The sequence below is a fragment of the Mytilus californianus genome, unplaced genomic scaffold, assembly GCF_021869535.1.
Source record: "Mytilus californianus isolate M0D057914Y unplaced genomic scaffold, xbMytCali1.0.p SCAF_2, whole genome shotgun sequence".
NCBI lineage: Eukaryota > Metazoa > Mollusca > Bivalvia > Mytilida > Mytilidae > Mytilus > Mytilus californianus.
Genome location: NW_026262668.1, coordinates 89,599,975 through 89,623,959, shown reverse-complemented (window position 1 = coordinate 89,623,959; position 23,985 = coordinate 89,599,975). Strand labels below are relative to the sequence as shown.

At 32.2% G+C, this 23,985-nt stretch overlaps 1 protein-coding gene across 1 annotated transcript in view; it reads right to left on the bottom strand.

Annotated features, from left to right (window-relative positions):
• LOC127728391 (parathyroid hormone/parathyroid hormone-related peptide receptor-like) overlaps window positions 1-23,985 on the bottom strand; it is a 57,426-nt gene that overhangs the window by 10,932 nt on the left and 22,509 nt on the right. Inside the window, exons 2-7 of the mRNA XM_052235747.1 lie at window positions 22,076-22,285; window positions 17,303-17,396; window positions 16,993-17,103; window positions 6,404-6,537; window positions 3,752-3,846; window positions 1,846-1,990 (exon numbers count right to left, since the gene is read on the bottom strand). Coding sequence (XP_052091707.1) covers window positions 1,846-1,990; window positions 3,752-3,846; window positions 6,404-6,537; window positions 16,993-17,103; window positions 17,303-17,396; window positions 22,076-22,156 — 660 coding nt within the window. The 5' untranslated portion in view covers window positions 22,157-22,285. The remainder of the gene's footprint in view (window positions 1-1,845; window positions 1,991-3,751; window positions 3,847-6,403; window positions 6,538-16,992; window positions 17,104-17,302; window positions 17,397-22,075; window positions 22,286-23,985) is intronic.

Below are 23,985 nucleotides of genomic sequence, written 5' to 3'. Positions count from 1 at the left end.
AGATATTTAAAGCATGATCATTTTACGGGGAAAGACAACGTGTAAAGTGGATGAAATGAACATCTAGTAATAAATATTTCTAGTTATTTATTCTGACATGATAAAAGTAGAAACCCCACAAAAACTGAAGTTCAAGAATCGATGTCTTTAAATACACTGGTTGGGGTCAATAGGAAAAGGAAAAACATGATGATCCTAGTTTCCTTCAAACATATTTTTGTGTAAGTGCGACCTATTTATATGTATCTCGATTTTATTACCTCTAGAAATTTGAAAGCATTTGATGAAAAAGAGGAGCAAAAGATACCAGAGGGACAAACTCATAAGTCGAAATTAAACTGACAACGCCATGGCTAAAAAAGAAAAAGACCAATAGACAAACAATGGTACACAATACATAACATAGAAAACTGAGCAACACGAACTCCACCAAAACTGGGGGTGATCTGAGGTGCTCCGGAAGGGTAAGCAGATCCTGCTCCACATGTGGCACCCGTCGTGTTGCTCATGTTAGTGCAAAGATAGATATAAGAAGATGTGGTATGAGTGCAAATGAGACAACTCTCCATCCAAGTCAAAACCCATAAAAGTAAACCACTATTGGTCAAAGTACGGTCTTCAAACCCGGTAATAAGTCTAATTCGGTATGAAAATATTTTACAATATGCCTCTTTGTTTATAGACCACGTTATATCCTTTTGTAGCTGCTCTCGGACCATCATTTACTTCACGGGACACTTTACTTTCTGGTTAGGGTTAGAGTTCCGTGTAAAAAAAGATTTTTTAATGTATGCAATGCATTTTTGTCATGGCTTGCTTTTCATAGCAGTTTCTTGTGATACACCGTCTTTTTGGTATACTTTGATCGAGTGTTGAAAAAACAACAGTTTACTGTTAATGGTTAATAAGTCTACATAACTGAAAACTCAAGCATAATCTCATTTAAGTGCTTATTTACTATAAACATAAAAAACACTACTATTTACATTTCCAAAAAAAAAACTATGATAGTTGTTTTTGACATTTCTACGTTTTCATAAGTGGTGTAAAACATAATTTAGCCTCTCAGCTGATAACAGACAGTTGTTTAACGTGAATTCTCCTCCTGCTGAGTCAAATTTTCAGCGCTTATTTTTGGTGAATACATTATTGCTTAAATCATTGATATGAATTTGACAGAATTTAAATATTATTTTCGAAATCAATCTTAGCAAATAATATTGCGTTTCCGTATTGCATTTGCATTGTACAGAACGATATTATAATTGTCGATGGAACACATATTCGTTATAAAGGATTATCAATTTAGTGTTGTCGGATAATGTCGCTTCGTTGTTTGCATTATTTGTTTTTAGTCTAATTTTTTTTTACATTGAACATATATTAGAGCCTTGCATTAATTTGAAATTTTCTATCTCGTGTTATTTTTAAAAAGAAGTAAACTAATAAAATGAGTGCCAATGAGACAACTCTCCGTCCAAGTCAAAACTTATAAAAGTAAACCATTATAGGTCAAAGTACGGTCTTCAACACGGAGCCTTGGCTCACACCGAACAGCAAGCTATAAAGGGCCCCAAAAATTACTAGTGTAAAACCATTCAAACGGGAAAACCAACGGTCTAATCTATATAAAAAATGAGAAACGAGAAACACTTATGAACCACATCAACAAACGACAACTACTGAACATATGCTTATATTTCAGTATTTATGTGAGGTCATAGTAGTTCCTTTTATATTGGTTTTTTTTTCCTACGTTCGCCAGGAAAATGTGTTTTCCGACTCAATGCATATTAGTTTCGTTATTAACTACAAAACATTGAAAGTTAAAATGGTGGTCTATACCTGACCAAATGTTGTTTCTTCTTCTATAGTGGAGTTGTATACTTCAGGCGTTATGTCTATGTCCTTGATGAAACAAATGATGGATCTTAATATAAATGAAATAAACATGTTGATGTGAACAGTATTCCTCTGGCAATGTAGCTTTCTGAAAGAAATAAACAAAATATGTATTTTACTAACATTACAGTATATGTGCAATTACGCATTGATAAAAAAAGATAAAACTGATATATAATAGTTATTTTTTTATCAATTTGTCTGTCGTCAGGTTCATATATGACCTACACAATGTTTTAATCATTCGTTGTATAATCTTATTTTGCTAAGAGGTGCGTGTTCTGAAAGAAAATTAGAAGGTAAGCGATACAAACCCTCCTAAGTCGGAATTATCACAATGAAAAAGAATTTCGTAGGGTTTTCCAGATGAAATTCAAATCAGACAATTTGGTCAGGTATGCAAAAACAATCTTGTAAAAACCCCCTAAAAAATATTAGTTTAGTGATCTGATGTCGAATCTTAACGCACTTGGCTCCTCGAAATCCTTGTTTTCTGGTTTATGACAACCTGTTATTGAAGACAACGGATATATTTTTGTTCATAAAACAACAGTTAACTCCATTGAAGATCAGAGGGAACATTACTATTCATGTTACAATACTGATGGTTGAAAAAGCAAATTATTGTTATATCCGGGAAAAACCAACCGCACCTTTTAAATCTTGTAAAACTTAAAATAACAAAAAAATCAAACGACCGATATTTTAACGCCTTATAGCTTTATATGTCTAATGATGATTGTTTGGGGCTGATTAAAACAATCTGTACTTTCAGAGCCAATATTCGGGTTAATTTCTTTCTGCCGAGATTTTCAAAATCTCTCAATAAAATGTTATATCAACGAAATGCATGCGAAATTTATGCTTATGTTTACGTGCAGGCGAGTATCTTCTTTTTTCACCCTATTTTAGTTGTATCTCATATATGTGTTAATCATGACAATCTAAAGACCACTTTGACTTTAAGCAACGGTAAAGTTGAGTACGAAGAACTATATATTAGCCCACTTTCAGCCATATTCATACGGCAATTTAAAATACTGAAATACTGCCTGTATCATGTATGTATGCCAAAATATCTCAAAAATCCGAAAATATAGAAGGCTGTAATAACACTATGATTAATCCACAAGCATTGGTATTCACAAAACTAGTTAAACCTGACCATATTGTTTATGCAACTGTCCTAAAAAATCCCATCAAAAATGTAAGTCAAAAATCCGTTTAGTAGTTTTTTTTTTTTGTGGGCTATTTTTTTTTGGGGGGGGGGGGGGGTGGATTTTTTTTTGTTCTCTTAAGAAATTTATATTTTACGTCAGATCATTGATGTTTCGTGAATCATTATTTCGCTGTCTTTTAAGATTGACTAATGGTACAATTAAAAACCGTATGCTGGTCTCTAAATCTTCTAAAATAACAATTTTTGTACTGTCATCTTAATGTTTTTATTTTGGAAAAAATTAAAATGATGCACACTGTAAAGTAAAAATACTAGTAGAACAAACGTCATGTGTTTCTGATTTGGATTAAAAGGGTAATTGGTTCCTTAAGAATGAAATATATTGCCTCAGTGTAAACCTCGTTATTGTAACTGTCATTCAACTCAAGTAAATTTATCGTCAAAATATTCAAACAAATGCTTTGAATTTAGTTATTACGAAATATTTGAGCATTTGAATATATTAACGTTTGGCACCGAAAATTAAGTTATTAAAACACGTTTTTATTGAATAACCATTATAACTAAATGCAATCGAATTCAAAGGTTTAAAATTCATAGACTCATACAGTGTTGTAGGTTAAGAAAAAGAACTATCAAGACAAAGTTTTATGATGAGAATGAAAATACCTGAAATAAATCATTAATATTACTGCAACGAGGAGTGAAATCAGCGAAATACCATAACCAAAGTTGTAGAATATCTGGATCCTAGGCATATGTTCCTGTAATAGACAGACAGGATATATTTCACGGAAGAAATACTAGTAATGATAAAGATTAAGCCGTCACATTAGTAAAATATTCGATGGTTGCTCTTTATCCTATGTTAAGTACCAATGCAAGCATCGTTACTGTAAAATCATTTTTCAAAGAGATGTACATCATTATCGTCCGTTTGAGTACTATAAATCTTCCAACATATCTTTATTAAAAATCATTTTAAAAATGATATATATGGTAGTTAATTTTATACCCCATCTTTTTTATACCCCATCTTTTTAACTTTTTTACGAAATATGACGATTTTTACTCGCCTTTTTAATCAATTATCAGATAAATAGTTCATCAGTCTGTCTCCATAGTAGGCATGTATTGTATGCAAACAAACGATCCTGTATGGAGGGAGCAGCTATATCATTATCACCAACAGTACTATTTTCATTGAAATTCAGATAAAGGACCCTTGACCATTTGATCCCCTTTCGTATCTTAATTATCGTATGTTGAATAGAAATGTGAACCGAATTCCTGATCAGTTGCTGTCATGGTCAATTTATGCAACATAATGATAGTATGTTAGCAAGTACAAATATCTCTGACACGGATAATTTTATGAGACTTAAAGAACTTAACACTACCGTTTCATAAAGTACCTGTTTGCAATGAAGAGGATTTTCAAAAGTAGCCATCATTAATACTAAGGTTTTCATATTTGATGTGTGAACTTTTAAAAATCCTTTTCATTGCAAGCAGGTAAACACGTTTGCAGTTTATCGTTGTATCCGTTTATTGAGATTATTGCATATACATACATATATATATATGTTTATTTGGCAATGGCCAATGGCAGTCAGCAGGGTTTAAGAACATTTTTTGTTCGACCTGTTAGTCAAATGCGTTTTGTTAAAATATACTTTTTCACTATTTTGGTCTTTTGGAAAATGTTGTTTGTGCTGTATTTAGACCCCTCTAACAAGAAATCATAGGTTTTAACGTTGTTTTCAATTTAGACTTGTTTATATTTTTTCGTTTGGGCTTGTATTATATTTGCCTTCGGGTTTATATGATCCGTTCATCCTATTTTGACTCCTCAAAATTCAAGAGTCTATCCTAAATTGAGGTAAATTGTATGGCTTTCCAAATACCGTTTCGATTCCTAACATCAATGAAGAGACATTAATTGTCGAAATCCGGATATAGTGTACAAAAACCTTTGCACCTTTTGTTTGCGGTATACCATCTTTTCCGTAAGTTTATTGTTTTCTGTTTAGTATTAAATTTATAATTAAGATCCATTCATTACATCGGTGATCCGTTTATTTTGCTATCGCCAATGGCAGTCAGCAGGGTTTAAGAACATTTGTTGTTCGACCTGTTAGTCAAATGCGTTTTGTTAAAATATATTTTTTCACCATTTTGGTCTTTTGGAAAATGTTGTTTGTGCTGTATTTAGACCCCTCTAACAAGAAATTTGTTTTGCATGCACACGTATAAAAATTGCGGTTTTTATCCAACGCAATCAAAGGTTTGAACGTTGTTTTCAATTTAGACTTGCATATATATATATATATATATATATATATATAAATAACCAGTCTAAAAGGGTACAACATCACCAAAAAATGACAATAAACGAACAAATGTAACTATAAATATTTCGGATAACAGATATCCTTCATCAGTATGAGCACGATGTAAAATGAATCAGATCAATCTATTCTGATTATTAAACTTTAGCAATCTTGAATTCTATACAATAAAAAAGTGAAACAGTTTCACCCGAACATCATATGTAGAGACGCTTATAAATTTTTAAAATTTCCAAATAAATAGCAGTTTTATAATGCTATTTATTTGGGATGATAAATACGCAGCCTCTGTTTGACATATTTTACCAGCTTATATCGATCAGTGCTGTTTTTTTGGGAATGTATTTACACGCAGTTGTTGTAACATCTTAACTGACGTCATTTTGGAATTTAAGAGTTGTGCCTGTTCATATCTCTAATTACTGTTTTCATTTTAGGAATGTCTTTGAGTCGTTTTTTGAAAATTTTAAAAATTTATTAGCGTCTCTACATATGATGTTCGGGTGAAACTGTTTCACTTTTTTTATTGTATAGAATTCAAGATTGCTAAAGTTTAATAATCAGAATAGATTGATCTGATTCATTTTACATCGTGCTCATACTGATGAAGGATATCTGTTATCCGAAATATTTATAGTTACATTTGTTCGTTTATTGTCATATTTTGGTGATGTTGTAAGAAGCTGGGAAATTTACATTTATCTCAAATAGCATATTATCTTTACAAGATGATAGTTTTTTTACTCTGATTCGTTTTCAATTGTACAATTTTAAGCACCACTTATTCATCTCATTGAGATATCAATACCATCACGTGTTTTCAATTAGACATAAATTATTATTGAAAGTGTAGTCTGTTGAAATGTAAAGCAGCCGATTGGTTGTATTTGAAATTTCAAAAGGAAGTACAAAAAGTCATCCAAATAAGAGTCTGTCTTATCTTAGAGTAATCCAAAACCTAAACATATACCTGAATTACATCCGGCACTAGTGATTGGTTATCTGTTATGTTTTCAACACAACCGGAATAGTTTGTCCATGTTTTGTTTAATTCAGGATGAACAAACCAGTCGCCACTTTCCAAACATCTCCTGGTCGCAAAGCCTTTAAAAATAGATAATATTTTCATTTTTACAAAACAAATGCATGTAAAACATCCAGAGTCCATTTATAGTTATTGCCACACATAATAAATCAAATTACGCGAACTAGCTTAAGATACATTATAGATGAACTTAATCTCGGAAATAAACATTTGTTGACTTTTATAATTCACCTATTCAATACTCAGCCGTAATCTACGACAAGATAAAATGAACCTGTAGTTGGTAGAAGCCTCATGTGTACATTTCAGCATGCGAATGACTATCACAATATGCACCATTTTGTTAAATAACAAAAATTTGATACAATAATACCAAACTTAACACTGTAAATATAACAAGAAAATACAGTTTTCGACAAATCTTCGAAAAGTTATTCAAATAGAATATGCGATATAAAGCCGAATTTGTTTTTACAAAAACGACAACATTTGGCATACAATATTATAAGCCTTTTATCGATGTTACTGCTGGTAGGCGTTTCCTCTCCTGGGGGTATCACCAGCCCAGTCAAAAGTAAATAACAAAAATGCCGAACTCCAAGGAAAATTCAAATCGGAAAGTCCCTTATCAAATGGCAAAATCAAAAGCTCAAACACACCAAACGAATGGAAAACAACTGTCGTATTTCTGACTTGGTACAGGCATTTCCTCATGTAGAAAATCGTAATCGACACTTTTGTGTTGACATTTAAAATCATTGATATGCTGATTTTCTGTAAATTTACTGTTTATAGAAGTTGAATTATTCGAAACACTGATGTGTTTCTGCTGCCAGACATAGATTTTCTAAGCCGTATTAGGCACAACTTTTATGTTTTCGGTTGTTAATGCTCTTCAACTTCGTATATTAGTTGGCCTTCTAACAAACTCTATTTGAGCGCTATTGATGAGACTCATATAGACGAAATGCGCGTCTGACGTACCGAATTAAATGCCTGGTATCCTTGATGAGTTTTTAATTTTCACATACATATGATATTTGCTTGTTAAAATTTAAAGCAATACATGTATCTAACTATGATGAACAAAACATGATAGAGGTTTTAAAAACAACTAACACAGGATTAGAAGACCAACGAATTAAGTAGGACCTTTTCAAACTTCTCTCCTATATGATATAATAATAGATGGATGGCGTCAATAATACAGCATTGTTTTGAATAAAGAAATATTTGTTGACCAAATTCATTACAATATATTTTATTTGGTCTAATCTCCCAAGTCTGGCTGAATGTATGAACATGCTAATAATAACTCACGAGATAAATATATATTTAGGATTTGTTTTTTTAAATATTTCTTATATGCCTTGTATTATTTATCTAATTCACACTGCAATTATATCATTATTGACCGTTATGGAATATCTTTTTCACAGATGACAACAGATATGTTCCAATTGTCGTAACTACAATCCCGTCCCCTTTTCCTCGAATGTGACCTACCGAATAAGATTTATCGCCGGGTTTGTACTAACATGAGCAACACGACGGGTGCCACATGTTGAGCAGGATCCGCTTATTCTTCCGGAGCACATGAGATCACCCCCAGTTTTTGGTGGGGTTCCTTAGTTTTCAATGTTGTGTTTTGTGTACTGTTTGTCTTTTTCTTTTTTATCCATGGCGTTGTCAGTTAATTTTCGACTTATGAGTTTGAATGTCCCTTTGGTATCTTTTCCTCTCTTTTAATGTTCTAGTATTAAATACAAAATAATAACAAGTGTGTGCAAAATCTAATATAGCAGCAAAATAACGAATATTCATTTTAAAAGAAAAAAACAAATAAATTTTTTTAATGATTTTTAGACCAGCATATGATGTTTGTCTATGGTTCATTCACGCAAGAGATTGGTCACTTCTCAGTATTATGGGTTCCTTTTGTAAGCTCAACTATTGTAAAATTAATTGCTCGTTCATTATAATAATGCGACTAAACATATATTAACGCACAAACAACGTACAATTTGGTCGTTTGTTATCATATGATTGTGTCATGTATGATCGTAGATGTATTTCATTAAATGGCATGCAAGCACACACAAATATACACACACATACACAGACAGCTTTGATTAATTTGTTAACAGTTAGATATAGAATAAATGCATCTCTGACTGGTTTATATGTAAAGGTTTAGATTGGTATGTTCTTTTATTGATTCCGATCTCAACTGAACTTACTAAATGGCTTGCTTTTGTCAAAAGTCATTACGAAGCAGGATATAATGCTTATCCTTAAAGATTGTTTGGTGTAACTCCATGTTTTGAATAGACATTAGTTTTAATTGTTCGCTGTTTGTATAAGTCTGTCTTGTTAATTAGTACACATGACTCATAGCTATTGGTTTATCTCATTTTTGAATAGCCATTTTTTGTGTCCGTTTTGACATAGCTGGTTTACTTTTTTCCACTTGTTATTTTTCATATTTACATCAAGAAATCTATGAAATACTTGTACGCCTACTTAGATATAGAAAGGAATTGTCCTTTTCTTTATACCCATGAATTGTGAATCTATAACACATTATTTTGTAATTGATTGGACAAATACATTAAACTATTTCCGTTTAATTGCAATTTACTCTCTATTTTATGGATGTACATTGATTAATATGTCTGCTGATTCACGATTGTAGCATCATCGATATCAAAACGAGAGAGAGAAAAAAATAAAGACAACAAATACTCATGTAGCAAAACATTTGTCCAGTTTCTTAAATGGTTATGATATTGAGCAGTTGTGCCTCCTTGTATCCCATACACAGAAACTATAAATTTGTCTATAATTGTCAATGTGCATGTCGGATCATTTGAAACCCGTCTTCTTAGTCGTATTTTTGATTAGTTGAATACAATTTGCAAAGACGGAATCATAATATTATAGGTCAATTCAAATCAGCTGGTTCAAAAGAAACTTATGGAATTTAAAAAAAACAAATACACAAACAAATCATTCCAAGAACGCAGTAACAAATATTGCAGCAAAAAATCCTTAAAACACTTTAAAATGTTAACGCAAACATATTACTTAAATTCATATAAAACAAGTCTGGCCCATTTCCCCTTGCATTTGTTTCAATAATTGAGTCAGAATCCTATTGCTGATTAAAGTTACTACACTGGCTATTTCAGAGTTTAAAAATAAACACCAAAACAAAATCTAACACTTATATGCCATATATTATTTCTTTTTTCAATGTTCTTTTCAACATTGTGCTATAATTTATGCTGCACCGACAGAATAAAATTGAGAAAGGAAATGGTGAATATTTCAAAGAGACAACAACCCGACCAAAGAGCACACAACAGCCGAACGCGACCAATGGGTCTTCAACGCAGCGAGAAAATCCCGCACCCGGAGGTGGTCCTCAGCTGGCCCCTAAATAAATTTGTGTACTAGTTCAGTGAAAATGGACGTCACCCTAAACTCCAAAACATATAAATGAACTAAAATTTAAAAACATACAAGACTAACAAAAGCCAGAGGCTCCTGACTTGGGACAGGCGCAAAAATGCGGCGGGATTAAACATGTTTTCTGAGATCTCAACCCTCCCCTATACCTCTAGCCAATGTAGAATAAAGAAACACATAGCAATGCGCACAGTAAAACTCAGTTTAAAAGAAGTCCGAGTCCGATGTCAGAATAGGTATCAAAAGAAAGAAGCATTTTACATAATATTGCTACTTTTATTACCTATTAACCTTGGTGATTGCCTTCAGCATTTACTGCTCTTACACAAACCATTGTATTATATGATCAATAAAAATCATTGTAATAAGAGAGAACCAATTATATTAGAATACTCCTTAGAGAGATTCAAATTATTACTGGTTGTACAATAAGCTAAGCTGACTTTCGTACATTGAAGTTAACACTATTCTATGCAAGAAATCAGTCCTCAATAACGCCATCGGGAACTTGATGATAACTCCTTAAATGGAATTGGTAATAAAACTGGTTTATTTACTGTTTATATTAATTGGTTTCTTGTCATTAAAAGTTTGTAATATTCCACAGTTATCATTAAATTTTATTTAACCTTTCAAAAATACTGATGTTGAAGTGTTAAAGAGCTTTATTACTATCTGGGTGATAAAAAAAAAATTATTTTCTGTATTTTTTTATCTTGAGTACTAGTATACTATCTAATGAATGCACATGAATCCGCGAAAATGAAAAATCATTTCCTGTACATTTAGATTCAAATTGTTTGACAGCATTTTGTAGCTGACTATGCGGTATGGGTTTTACTCATTGTTGAAGGCCGTACGGTGACCTATTATTGTTAATTTCTGTGTCATTTAGTCACTAGTGGAGAGTTGTCTCATTGGCAATCATACCACATCTTCTTATTTTTATATTGTAGCCGACGAGATATTTAGCCTTCAAACAGGTTTAGTGTATGTATTTGGCTTTGTCGATAATACTTGCAGTTCTCACAATGCAAGTCCTTGGCTTAGATAAATCAACATAATTACGTAAAAGAGGGACGAAAGATACCAGAGGGACAGTCAAACTCATAGATCGAAAATAAACTGACAACGCCATGGCCAAAAATAAAAAGACAAACAGACAAATAATAGTACAGATGACACAACATAGAAAACTAAAGACTAAGCAACACGAACCCCACCAAAAACTGAGAGTGATCTCAGGTGCTCCGGAAGGGTAATCAGACCCTGCTCCACATGTGGCACCCGTCGTGTTGCTTATGTTATTACAAATCCGGTAAATAGTCTAATTCGGTAAGTCACATTCGTGAAAAGGGAGGGTATTGTAGTTACGACATAAGGAACATATCCGATATCATCTGTGAAACGGTTATTCCATAACGGTTAACCAACTCGTGATGGCGTCCGTAAAATTTACAAAGGGATGACTTCAACTTCACCATTTGGAACTCTTGGTTTAATAGCTTCCTTGTGAGCAGCAATCCTCTATCAAGGAAATCATAGGAAACACAAGCCCGTGAATATCGTATCAATTGGGAGATATATACTTCGTATGCAGGCGCTGCTGGAATGTTGCTACATAGAAATGGAAAGTTCACAATTGGAAATCTGAAATCATGTCTTTTGTCGTATAGTTTTGTTTTCAACCGACCCTCATTGTCAATTTCTAGATGTGAGTCAAGATATGAGGCAGACTTAACTGTATCAGTAGTATCCTTTATCTTTAGTTCGATGGGATAGATTCGTTCAACATAGTCACCAAATTTTGTATTATTTAGTGAGAGAACATCATCTATATAGCGGAACGTAGAGTTAAAGGATATTGCTAACTTCTTATCTTTCTTCCTGAAGAAGTTCCTGTATGAAGTCAGCCTCATAATAATAAAGAAACAAGTCGGAAAGAAGAGGGGCACAAATGGTTCCCATTGGAATTCCGACAGTCTGTTGAAAAACACGTCCTCCAAACGTAACAAATATGTTGTCAATCAAGAAAGCAAGCATTTTGATAATGTCAGTTTCAGAGAATTTTTTGTTTGAATCAGAGTGATTCTTTACAAAGTAGGATTTATCCCTCCCCAAGACAAGATACTTAGTATCTACGTTCGCCATTCTTTTTAATGAAACAAAGTAATACCAACTTTTTCAATTTGTCTTTTAGTTTGGAATGGGGAATACTTGTGTAAAGTGTAGAAAAGTCAAATGTTTTAATACTATTGCAAGATGAGAGAGTCTTAGATTGTATGTACTCTAAAAGATCTTTTGAATTTTTAAAATCCACATCTGATTCACGCCACCTCTAGAATAGGCATTTTCACAATAACTTTGGAGCCCTGCTTTGATTGCTGATAAAATAGATGTTAATAACGTAGAAAGAAGTTTCGTGGAGCACTTGGAAGACCCAGCAATTTACCGTTGTTTGTAAGGACACTTATGTAGTTTAGGTATCCAATACAGTGATTGAGGATCCAGTTCTTCATCTTTGGTTGAAATTCCAAAGGAACATAGAACCGTCCTATGATTATCCAGGATTTCCTCTTTGGTAAGTGTCGTGAGGGTATATGTTGAGTTTCCAAGTGAATTGTCAATACCTAATTCATTTATCAAGCAGTCTATGTAATGATATTTACACACAAAAACGATGTTGTTTGGGGCTTTATCTGCGGGGACAACAACATATTTGTCATGGAGGTAGGACAAGTGTTTTGTAACATTTGGGTCTTTAAAAATTAACGTAGCGTGGGTATTGATAGACCCATTTAGTTTCTTAATTCGGATTTGTATCAACGACCTCACAGCCTTAATCCATTCGGAAAGAGTATATACGTCTTTTTTCTCCCGTTTAGCCCATTGCCTGGCATAATCCTCGACTGAATCCATCAGTATTTTGAAGTTGTATTTCCAATTGATGGATTTAGGCTCACGATATTTCGGACCTTTGGATAACAAATTTCGCAGGGAAGTGTTATTGACAATGTTAAGGTCTCCGGTGATAATGTGGCCAGCCGGATTATATGGGAACTAGCATAGGTGCAATCAAGAGGTTTAGACTTGAAGTCGTCAATGTTGAGATCCTGCAAAACGTGTTTGTAATTGAAAATTTTAGTTGCAATTGGTTTGGTATAGGTATAAGAAATTATTGGTACAGATTAATCTTTAAAATAAGGTGGTATTTTCGACTGAACTAATTTATGATGAAGGATATTGCCTAAGTTGACGCCATCGAGACCTTTGTTGGCAAAGGAAAGGTTAAGAAAAGATGTTTTCTCTTTTTTATCTTTTCCAATGCGAACTGGTTTGAAAAGTCTGTGACTTGCAATATCCGAAATGATAGCTATTTGAATTGGTTTAAATGAGGGTTTGTAACAGTGGTTTCCAAACATAAATTAAACAGAGAATGAAGTTTTGAAAGGGGTAATGAATACAGTTTCGTGCGAATATGATGAATGCCTAACGGCTTTTGTATAAATGGCAGCAAGTCATTACAGAAACATCATGCAAAGTAGGTGATGTATATTGACGATGACCATGATTGCGTCTACGTCGAGGAGTAGAGTTGACAATATTCATTACATTCACCGAGCTACAGGAAGGACTAAATAGAATACCTATACCATCAATTTTGTCGTTGCAACCATATGGTGTCGCAGTTCCCAATTGTCGAATCCAGTAGTCCTCTTTTTGTTTACGGAGAGGCGTTGCAAGTTGAGGATTGTTAGTCTTATGGTATATTTTTTCGATTATACGAACTGTCATAGAAACGATGGAATGATCAGGCTGATTAAAATGCTGGTACAGAATGTCGTTTGCATTGAGGTTGATATCTGATCTATGGCCGCACATACGTTTGTTTAGCCTTCCTTTCGTTTCACCGACGTAAACCAATCCACAAAATTACACTCTAATCCGTACACGACATTTATAGATGTACAATTCAGATCATCGTAACTTCTAGTAAAGTAAGACTTTTTAGTTAAATTGCTAGTGAATTGAGCGTCTGTTATTAAAATTTCCCAAGTTTTGCAGCAATTAGTTCCGCATTTCGAAATGAGACAGTGTTGTTCAGAGTCATCGAAATCCAAAATGTCTTTAAGGAGAACTGAACATGGCTGTGTATGTGTACTATTGCTATTGTCACTAGTATGATGATCTGAATGAGTCATGTTTGTGATATTTGTCATGTCTGGTGATGAGGGGACACCCGCCTTATCAGACGACACCGTGTCCATGGTGACGTCTGTTTCGGACCTTTTTATACTGGGCGACGTCCGAGCCAGTATCCTGTTAGATCTTCGTAAATTCATGCAATTTTGCTACTGGGCGGATGATGTCCTCGGGGACAAAATGTCCACCAGCAGAGACATCAACCCAGTGGTTATAAAAGAGGGACGAAAGATACCAGAGGAACAGTCAAACTCATAAATCGAAAACAAACTGACAACGTAAGTTATCACGGCAAAGAATGAGATATCGGATATACCAAACAACATATATGATAGATAACAAAAACAATTTGACAGACACATTTGCATTATTAGCCAAAATCTTCTGTTTTTATTACATTAAACAACACATTTTCACGAGGCGTTTACCTAAACTAACCAATCTGATTTTTATACATGTATACATATGTAAAAGGATTTTATTATGATAATTGGTAATAATTCATGAACGTGTCTTGATAGTATAGTGAGATGACTAAATCAAACCAAATAAAACAACTAGGGGTCAACATTTGTTTTTTTTACTAGACATAATATGTCGAGCTCTAAATTGTCGTTAGAATAGGAATAATTGTGAAGCCTTCTATCAACACCTAATTCCTTAATGAACGAAAAACATAAACATATATATAAACTTTGGGACAAGAACACTGACATATGGCGGGATATAATACGTTCTTTTAGCATTCAACCAACCTCTTTTTATTTCGATCAGTAAAATTGCAAATGGTTAACAAAAATAGTTCCAAAAAGCACATTTACTTAACATCGGTACCATGGCAATAACGGTACCAGTTTTACAGACCAGATGCAAATTTCGACAAATATATCTCTTTATAGATGCTACAGGCCAAAACATTTGAAAGTCTGATATTTATACAATTGTTGAAGAGATGATGAAACCAGGTACGATGGAAAAGTAAAATCAAACCAGAGCAAAGAATCACAAATATTCATGAACGAGATACATTCCTTAATTTAAAATAATTTTGAAATTTTAAAACTGCAAAGTGAATAAAAACAACATCCGTATTTTCATGCCATAACAAAAGTACTTGCTACTTGGCTAGACACTAAACATTATTTGATAATAATCTGGCAATTTTCGAGTCTCGTAAACGAATCTAGCTTTTGTACAACGGATTGTGTATTGAAGATTACCTCGTACATAGAACCCTTACTAACACTAACGGTATAAACGTTATTGCACAAGATGCGCATTTCGACATTTAATACCTCTACAGGAATGCCAAAAGGTCAAAGTATTTGATAGTCCACAAACTGGTGAGGAATAAATGACTTAACAGCTCTTCTTGGCCTAATTTAAAAAATGGGGCCAGTGTTTGAAATATATCTGTTCTGGCCATGGGGAGACTGGTAACAATGTCCTATTACACCGCTACAAGATCAAACTGTTTCTGTCATTTGCATCCTACTAGAACTGTAATTAGACTATTTACCGGATTTGTAATAACATTAGCAACACGACGGGTGCCACATGTGGAGCAGGATCTGCTTACCCTTCCGGAGCACCTGAGATCACCCCCAGTTTTTGGTGGGGTTCGTGTTGCTTAGTCTTTGGTTTTCTATGTTGTGTCATCTGTACTATTATTTTTTCTGTTTGTCTTTTTATTTTTGGCCATGGCGTTGTCAGTGTGTTTTCGATCTATGAGTTTGACTGTCCCTCTGGTATCTTTCGTCCCTCTTTTAAAAAAATGCAGATAAGTAAAATAAATTTTAGATTCCAATCAAAAATGTTAATATGGAATTCCCTGGACTATGCTGATAGGGTATTTTTCTCTAGCGCTGAAAAATCATTATTTATACCCTTTTGAGGTAACTTCAAGTATAGCACTTATGGAAATCCATTTACAAAATATGTTTGCAAATAGAAAGCAGATAACAAAGGGGATATAATGAAATACATAAAACAAAATAAACCAACACCATGGTCAAGAAAAAAAGATGAAAAACCCACAACCAATTCCACAAAATAAAACTATGAACCTTTCCCGGCTGTGAAATCTTTCATTCGATAAATGACCAATTTCTATTAGTTTACTACTTTACCAAAAGAATAAAACAGTTGTGAAATAAAGAATTTCATAATTGGAATTTCTACGCTTGGTTGAGTTCGATGTCGTAATCAAAGAAAGGAGAATGAAGTTGAGGCTTCGACATGTAGGGCATATCGTTAGTCTCTTGGCCATCTGTGACATATATTTTTATTATGACCAACTTTATCATAATGTTGTTTGTAAAACCTGAAGAGATGACTCCAACTTAATGATGGATGTATAGTCACTCAATAAGATTTTTGGTTTTTCTGTAAGCAAATATAGTATTTTTCAAATAATTCTATAGTAAACACAGTCGTTCTTTCGGTCCATAAAATTGCTCTAAATAGACCCCATGTATATATACATAAAAAAGATTTTAGTAACAATTGCACATATAAGCCGAAAACACTGTTAAGCCAAAGTGCATTTGACTTGCGGTTTCTGACAACAGCTGCGGACAGTTGCATATATTCTTTGGTTGGCTCTATAATACCATTTTAAAGAATTTTCTCAGTAATAAAACAAGCGTGAAGTTTGTCATACTGGGTGTGTAAATAAAATTGAGAATGGAAATGGGGAATATGCCAAAGAGACAACAACCCGACCAAAGAGCACACAACAGCCGAAAGCTAAGCATTGCGGCACGTTAATTTCTATGACACAATGCCAACTTCAATAGCGTTGAGAAAAAAATCGTATGAACTGAAAATAGCAATCTTACCATCTGGTTTAACTTTATGGATATAACTTGGACATTGTTGAACGCTTGTGGTTCCATATTCTACTGGCGGCCAACACATAATACCGTCCCATACTTGGCCACACTGCCTTGCTGCAATATAAAATAGTTTTGGTGCAGGTATTGTTAGCAAAGCGTGGTATAAAGTGAACACTACCACACAACATTTAATTTTTTTTTACTGGAATTTTAAATATTTCTAAGGCTAATATAATGCATTTAAACTAAACATAATAGAATAATGTTGTGAATAATATTTTTATTCCTGTACACTCATTTTTTTTATACTTACAGTTTTTATCATTTTGATTTTTAATATCTGTAAAACATCGCTTCAGTTCTTGTTCGACCAAGGCATTTTGTTGATGTTTTGACAAAATTTGAGCCTGAAAATACATATATTACATGAATTAACAAAAGACAAAACAGTCAGTCATTAAATTTTTCTAAAATAAAGTAATATAGTAGTATTTATTGTTCCTGTGTAGAAATGTAACATTTTAGACATACGCATGGGACATGATTGTTATTTTGTCCTAATAAATAGCAAACACAGATAGAGAAAACGTGAATGAGGTACGATCCAATTTTCAAAAAGACAGAAACCAACTCTTACCCAGGAGCAATAATACCAAATTCTAGAGCTGACAAAGATAGCCTATTGTTAGATTATAAGGTTAAAAGGAATTTAATAAAGATAACGGGTGCCATCTACTTTTGATTCAAAAGAAAAGCTACAATGGCTGTCCTATTAATTATAAAATAAAAAAAATAGTGATACTAGTACATAAATGTCGGCTTTTTGTGCGTGAAAATAGCGAGAAATTTGGAGGTAACTCTTGGTAATGAGAAAAAATTAAGCAAGTGAAACCTTCAAAATGCCATTTTTCTTTAATAAAATCTGTGACACTAAAATTCAGAATTAGACATTTTTTCAACGTATTTTTCTTGGTGAAAACACAGAACTCAAAAATAGCTACTATTGTTGCATATGCAAATAAACCATAAAACCTCCTCAAGGATAAACCTTTGAAGAAAAATTAAATAAAATCAACCAGCGTTTAGACAAACGGTAAATTTCTCCGCTCATATGATCATTACAGAAATCTTTTACATTTGGTTCTGTATATTTGCGTGCGATAATATAACCGTATGACATCTATAAAAATCGTTGCAGTTTGATGTTAGTCGGTTCTTAAGGATTTCCGTAATGATTAAAGTTTTTCTGACAGATAAGAATCTTGAATATTGGTCATTTGCAAGTCACTTCCTGTTTAAGTTATTTAATCACGTTTTGTTATGTTACTTAAGAATTTTTTTAAATATCTAATCAATATAAGATTTTGTAATCATTTATGAAGTTCAACACTTGAAGATATATAACACCATGATATGTATATACAAGTAACAGAATTTAAGCTAAAACAACAAAGCAAAAACAGTAGTGACCGAGTGCTTTGCTATTCACCTTGTTGACCTTAACAAACATGTTTGTCATATGTGTGTTTAACAGTTCATGTTTATTTTTTTTTTTTTTTGCGTGAAGCAATCAAAAACAAAATTAGACGCAGAATTCACAATCCGGTCGAAAACGGGATCTATATTCAATTTTTGTAGTGTGGTTAATCATAATGGTTTGATAACAATTATTTTCATTTCTATAACTATCCATTATTTCACAGGCTATGTAAGCCATGGAACCTAATCTATTGTAGAGATTAATGGGTTACTGTATGAAGAGATTTAAATCAACATTTCCTTTGTTCTAAGCGTATAATTTATATTAAATGTCAGTTAATTTTTCTTCATTCATGTTGAAAAATTAATACTCGATTAAACTGACATGAAAATGAAAAACATCCATCTATTCCACTACATTAAATGAAATACATTACGTAAAGTGTCAATATAACTAGCAAGCTAATTAAGGGTAATTGTTAAAAGCGTTAAAGACAATATACTATAGTTCACTGAAGCGTTTAAACATTGTATATTTTAATTCAACTCTCAAGATTATAGGACCATAAATGATGCTTTTCGGCATTTAAATTGTAATGGCATTCCAGCTGTTTTGTGTAAATGAAACATGAGTCTGGCTTACCATTTTTCAAATTTTGTTTTTTTTTATTTAATCATTATTATTATTGCTGGTGTTTTTGTAATCTAAATTGTCTCATCTGCTGTAATATACATGTATAATTATCAAATTGGCAACAAACGTTATGACTGAGGTCAAGGTCTAACTAAAACTACCAGAAGCAGATATTTAAGAACATGAAACATTAGCAACCCTCATACCAAATATTGTTAACTTAACGTTCAATTACTGAAAAAAAACTGTCTTTATATTGAAAAATTCACCCGGTTAATGAAGAGTGAACTGAGGCCAAAATGACAATACTTGCTGAAAAGATCTCATAATAAACAATTTGTCAACACCGTCGTTCCTATTTTAACATTCGATATACGTGTAAACTGAAAATGGATCCAAGAAAAAATGAGTCTAGGTTTTCAACTAACAAACAGATCAAAGGAAAAAGATATTCGAATCTTTGTTTTTACTGACAGAAGGAATAAACATAACAAAGAAAATACGAATTAGTTCAAAGTCAAAAATACAATTTGCTTATTTGCATATAACTTATTGAATCAATACCATAAAATAAAATTTAGAATAGCAAGACGTCTCACGATTTGTGTTTTGATAAAAATCTCTTTAAAAGAAATTCCATTAAACTCTGGCGTTGAAAGCTAATCAAATGTACAAGACATTTCTAAATTAAATTATGTTTTGAATTAATATATCTTAAACAATCACTAATTTTCTGTACAAATGGATTATATCATGTCTTCAATATTGTTCATTTCATTTCGATTTACATTTTACTTATAGCATGAAGTTACCAGAAGTAGATTGATAATAAAATCATTGTGTAAGCAAGACAGATTTAGAACCATAAATCATATCCAATTATTCCCTTTTATCATGTGATGGACTGAACAAAGGAATGTATTAAAATAACTATAACTGATTAAAACTGCTTGTATAGTCGATTTTTGCTATTCTTTGTCAATAATGTCTTAGAATTGCCATGTCAATTTCGCTTAGTGTGTGCTTTGGGACTATCGTTTAATTTATTATTTTTCTTCACGCAACACATCCATTCAATTATTATTTGTTCATAGAATATAAAAGAGAGGCTTGAGATACCAAAATGATATACTCATAAGTCGATGACAAACTAACAACGCCATTGCAAAAAAACGTAAAACAACCAAAAAACAAACAGTATACAAAGTCAACATAGAAACCTAAAGACTGCGAAACACGAACCCCAACAAAAGTCATGGGCAATCTCAGGTGCTCAAGAAGAGTAAGCAGATACTAGTCCACATATGGCACCCGTCGTGTTCCTCATGTAAGTACAACTCGTTGATAAGTTTAATTCCGTGCTGTCACATTCGAGAACAAGTTTAATTCCGTGCTGTCACATTCGAGAACAAGTTTAATTCAGTGCTGTCACATTTGAGAAAAGATGACCGGTTTGTGGTTACAAAAATAGGAACATATCCGTCTTCATCTGTGAAACAGAAATTCCTTACTGTGAACCAACGCATTTTTGCGTCAATTAAATTTGAGAACTCCACCACTGCAATATACTTTGCAGAAAATTTTACCAAATACTTTTAAATTAATAGAAATAAATATTTTATATTCGGACGGTAGTTACAAATTCTGGTTTGTAAACTTTTATCGTAGTCTACAGAAACAGACACAGGCTAAATGACCATTTTTTGTCACGTGAACAATTATTTTCATGTTCTTTACTTGATATAGAATTATTTCTAATCGTTTTGCGCAAAACAGTGCAAGCTTTCATTTTTTTTTCTTTTTGGAATATTACCTTTCAATTCGGACGCCATAAATTTATTAGGTATAATAAATGATGTTTTTCCTGATAATGGCAGATTGTTGGTAATTTCTGTTTAATTGATAGATTGTGATTTTGAGCTTGGCATATTGTTTAGACGCTTATCCATTGGTTAAGACTGTATGCTAACATGCAGGATCCTTCTAGTAATTTTCGTCTTTTGTTGTGGTCACACATAAGTAAATCCCACCCATCCAATTGTATTTCTATTAAATTTATTATTTTCGATATTATTCATAATCGCTTATAAATCAACAATTGTATTTGCAATGAAATGCAATTTATTCAAACTTGTCATTGTTTGAGTTACCTTGATCAGCAATATACTACAGCTTTGCGACAGTCAAACTTGAAAAACAGAATGGGAAACTGACACATGATGGAAATGAATTCAAAATTAACACTAACGATCATTACAAATCTATCATTTCAGACTGTTATAAATTGATGATTTTAAATATTCTTGAAAGATAGTCTTAAAAAAAATACAACATACCTACACACTTATAAATGGTACTGTTGTGTTGTCTTTGTTTTTGGGATAAAACTTGTTTGTGTATATAAACCAAACGAAGACATACATATAGACAGACAGTTGCATGTAAAGAGGATATTTTGTAACTCTGACCTAATCTATTTAACTTTAATAAATGTACAAGAATTTCATCTGTGCTGTTGAAAAGTAGCATCATGTGTACAGGTACAGTGTAGTCATTCATTTCATAACAAATTTTTTCATGTCTAATTAGTTTATATCAAAGAACAAAGAACAGAAGTATTATAGAAAAGAAAAGTCAATGACCCAAATTGTCTGATAATTAGCTGCTGACAACATATATCACAAAAAAATTGTTTTCTTAATAAAAAAAATCAGGAAAATAGTAGTTTGATTTTGTTATTGTAATACTTTTTTATCCGCATGATGTATTATATGAATAAACTTGATTAAATAAATATGAATATCAGTTCGTCTGTGAGCCAAATGCATGTTAAGATATTAAGTTGAGTTTATGGTTATAGTATTTTGTTATAAGAATTCTATTAAATCTTTATTTGTTTGTATTTGTAATTGTTCTGAAAGTGTTAAAGTAAAAAATAGGATAAAATAAAAAAAAAAAAAAGACTACACTTACTTTTTGCTCATGACAAATCTTGCTTATTGCTGTTCCCATAAATTCCAAAAACAAAACCAGCATTAATGAGAATGTCAACATGGTCAGTTCTTTGTTATCACTTTTTAATAATTTGAATATTCATTACAGTTTAATCAAATGTAAAATATAGTCCTTTCCTGGAATGACGACATTCTTTCTCTGTGCTGTGTCATGCAGTCCATTTACATTCTGAAATTTAGAATAATTGACAGATTATTTAGATGACGGAGAAATCTTGCATATGAATATCGTTAACCAATTGGCTTCGTTTGCATAAAGCGTTTGCCACTATTTAATAGTTTTATCGATACTAGTACTCACCGTCTTCCTAATGATATTATGTATTACTTAGTTTCTATATTCACAATTGAATTTTACCACTAAGTTTTTATTTAATAAGTCTGAAACAGATATTAAGTTACATGGAAGGTTCGATAACCAATTATTAAAATGAAGAAAACACCCTACTTTTAAAGAGTCATTTAGTGCGGTAAATAAAAGCATTATATGATATTCTGATACTCAAGAAGTTGTACTGACTTCGTTCTTACGTAGATGAGGAAACAAATACACAGTGCAAAAGATCTTGAAAACATCACTTAAATGTGTAAATCCTATGTCATATCATAGAAACATGGAAGAAATGAGCATTAATTGTAAATATTGGGCTCTAGTAAAAAACGGTTTATTGGCGTATTAGGAAATATTCAGCAGTTTACAAATAATACCTTTTTGTTAAATATGTAAAAGAAGGAATGCATGTATTTTTGAAATAAAAAGCTTTAAATATACGGATTGCAAAAACAATACGCTGTGCATTCAATTGTGTTTCCCTTCTTCGTTGAAACCAAAGAGAACTATATTTAGCCAGTACTTAAAGTTACCAATTTATAGCCATTCACACATGATATTAACATGAAATATTTTTAAATTGGTTCTTCTACACAACTTGTAACAATGATGTTGTACAGGCTACATTAAGATGCTTACTGTTACTCGTTTAGCTTGATTCTTAACCTCTGTAACAAACTTACAATTATAAGCATGTTTACCTATGCAGAAGGTAAGCTATCAATTTTTTTTTGATTTTCGTTATTTTCCTTTTATTTCTTGGTATCAAAATTCTTTTTATTTGTACAAACAAAAAAATATGGTTAAGATCTTGAAAAAAATCGTTTCTGAGAGTATTTATTTTAAATGAAATGTATGCCTGTTGATTTAAAGTGAACTGAATCATTTAACAAAATATAATGAAATATTAACTTACAAAAAACACTAAGTAATTTAAATTTCGGATCAATATTTCTTTTGTCAAAAGTTTGCTTAAACACAAAATAACAAAGTTAGCAATAATTTGTACTTACGAGTTCACAAACATTTTTTAAAATAAATTTATTTATATGTCAGTGAAAATTTCTTTCAACACACAAAAAACAAATATTTGATCGGCGTTTTCTTTTATGATTTCGATTTTGATTATTCGATTAATTTACGTCACGTATATATAGTGTTACATTTATGCAAACCATTGACACATTCTGAACGACATTGTCTATGAAGGATTTCTTTTATATTTCACTTTTAAGTTCATGCTTAAGTACAACGTAACTTTTGTCTATAAGGAAAACACCTGGAAATCCCTAGTGTTAAGACGATTATATCGAAACTTGCATTTTAGCCTTTTAAGTAGAAAATTTAAAACTTAAGACAATTTTCGAAATATCAAAGGCTGATGAACAACTCCTTTGAAAATTTCGTATTTAATCAAATACGTCTACATTAGTTCACGTGTTAAAAACCCCAATCTTTCTTGATCTTGAATGTAGAATATTTAAATGTTTAAATATAAAAATAAGGAAATGATTGCCAATAAGACAACTATCAACTAT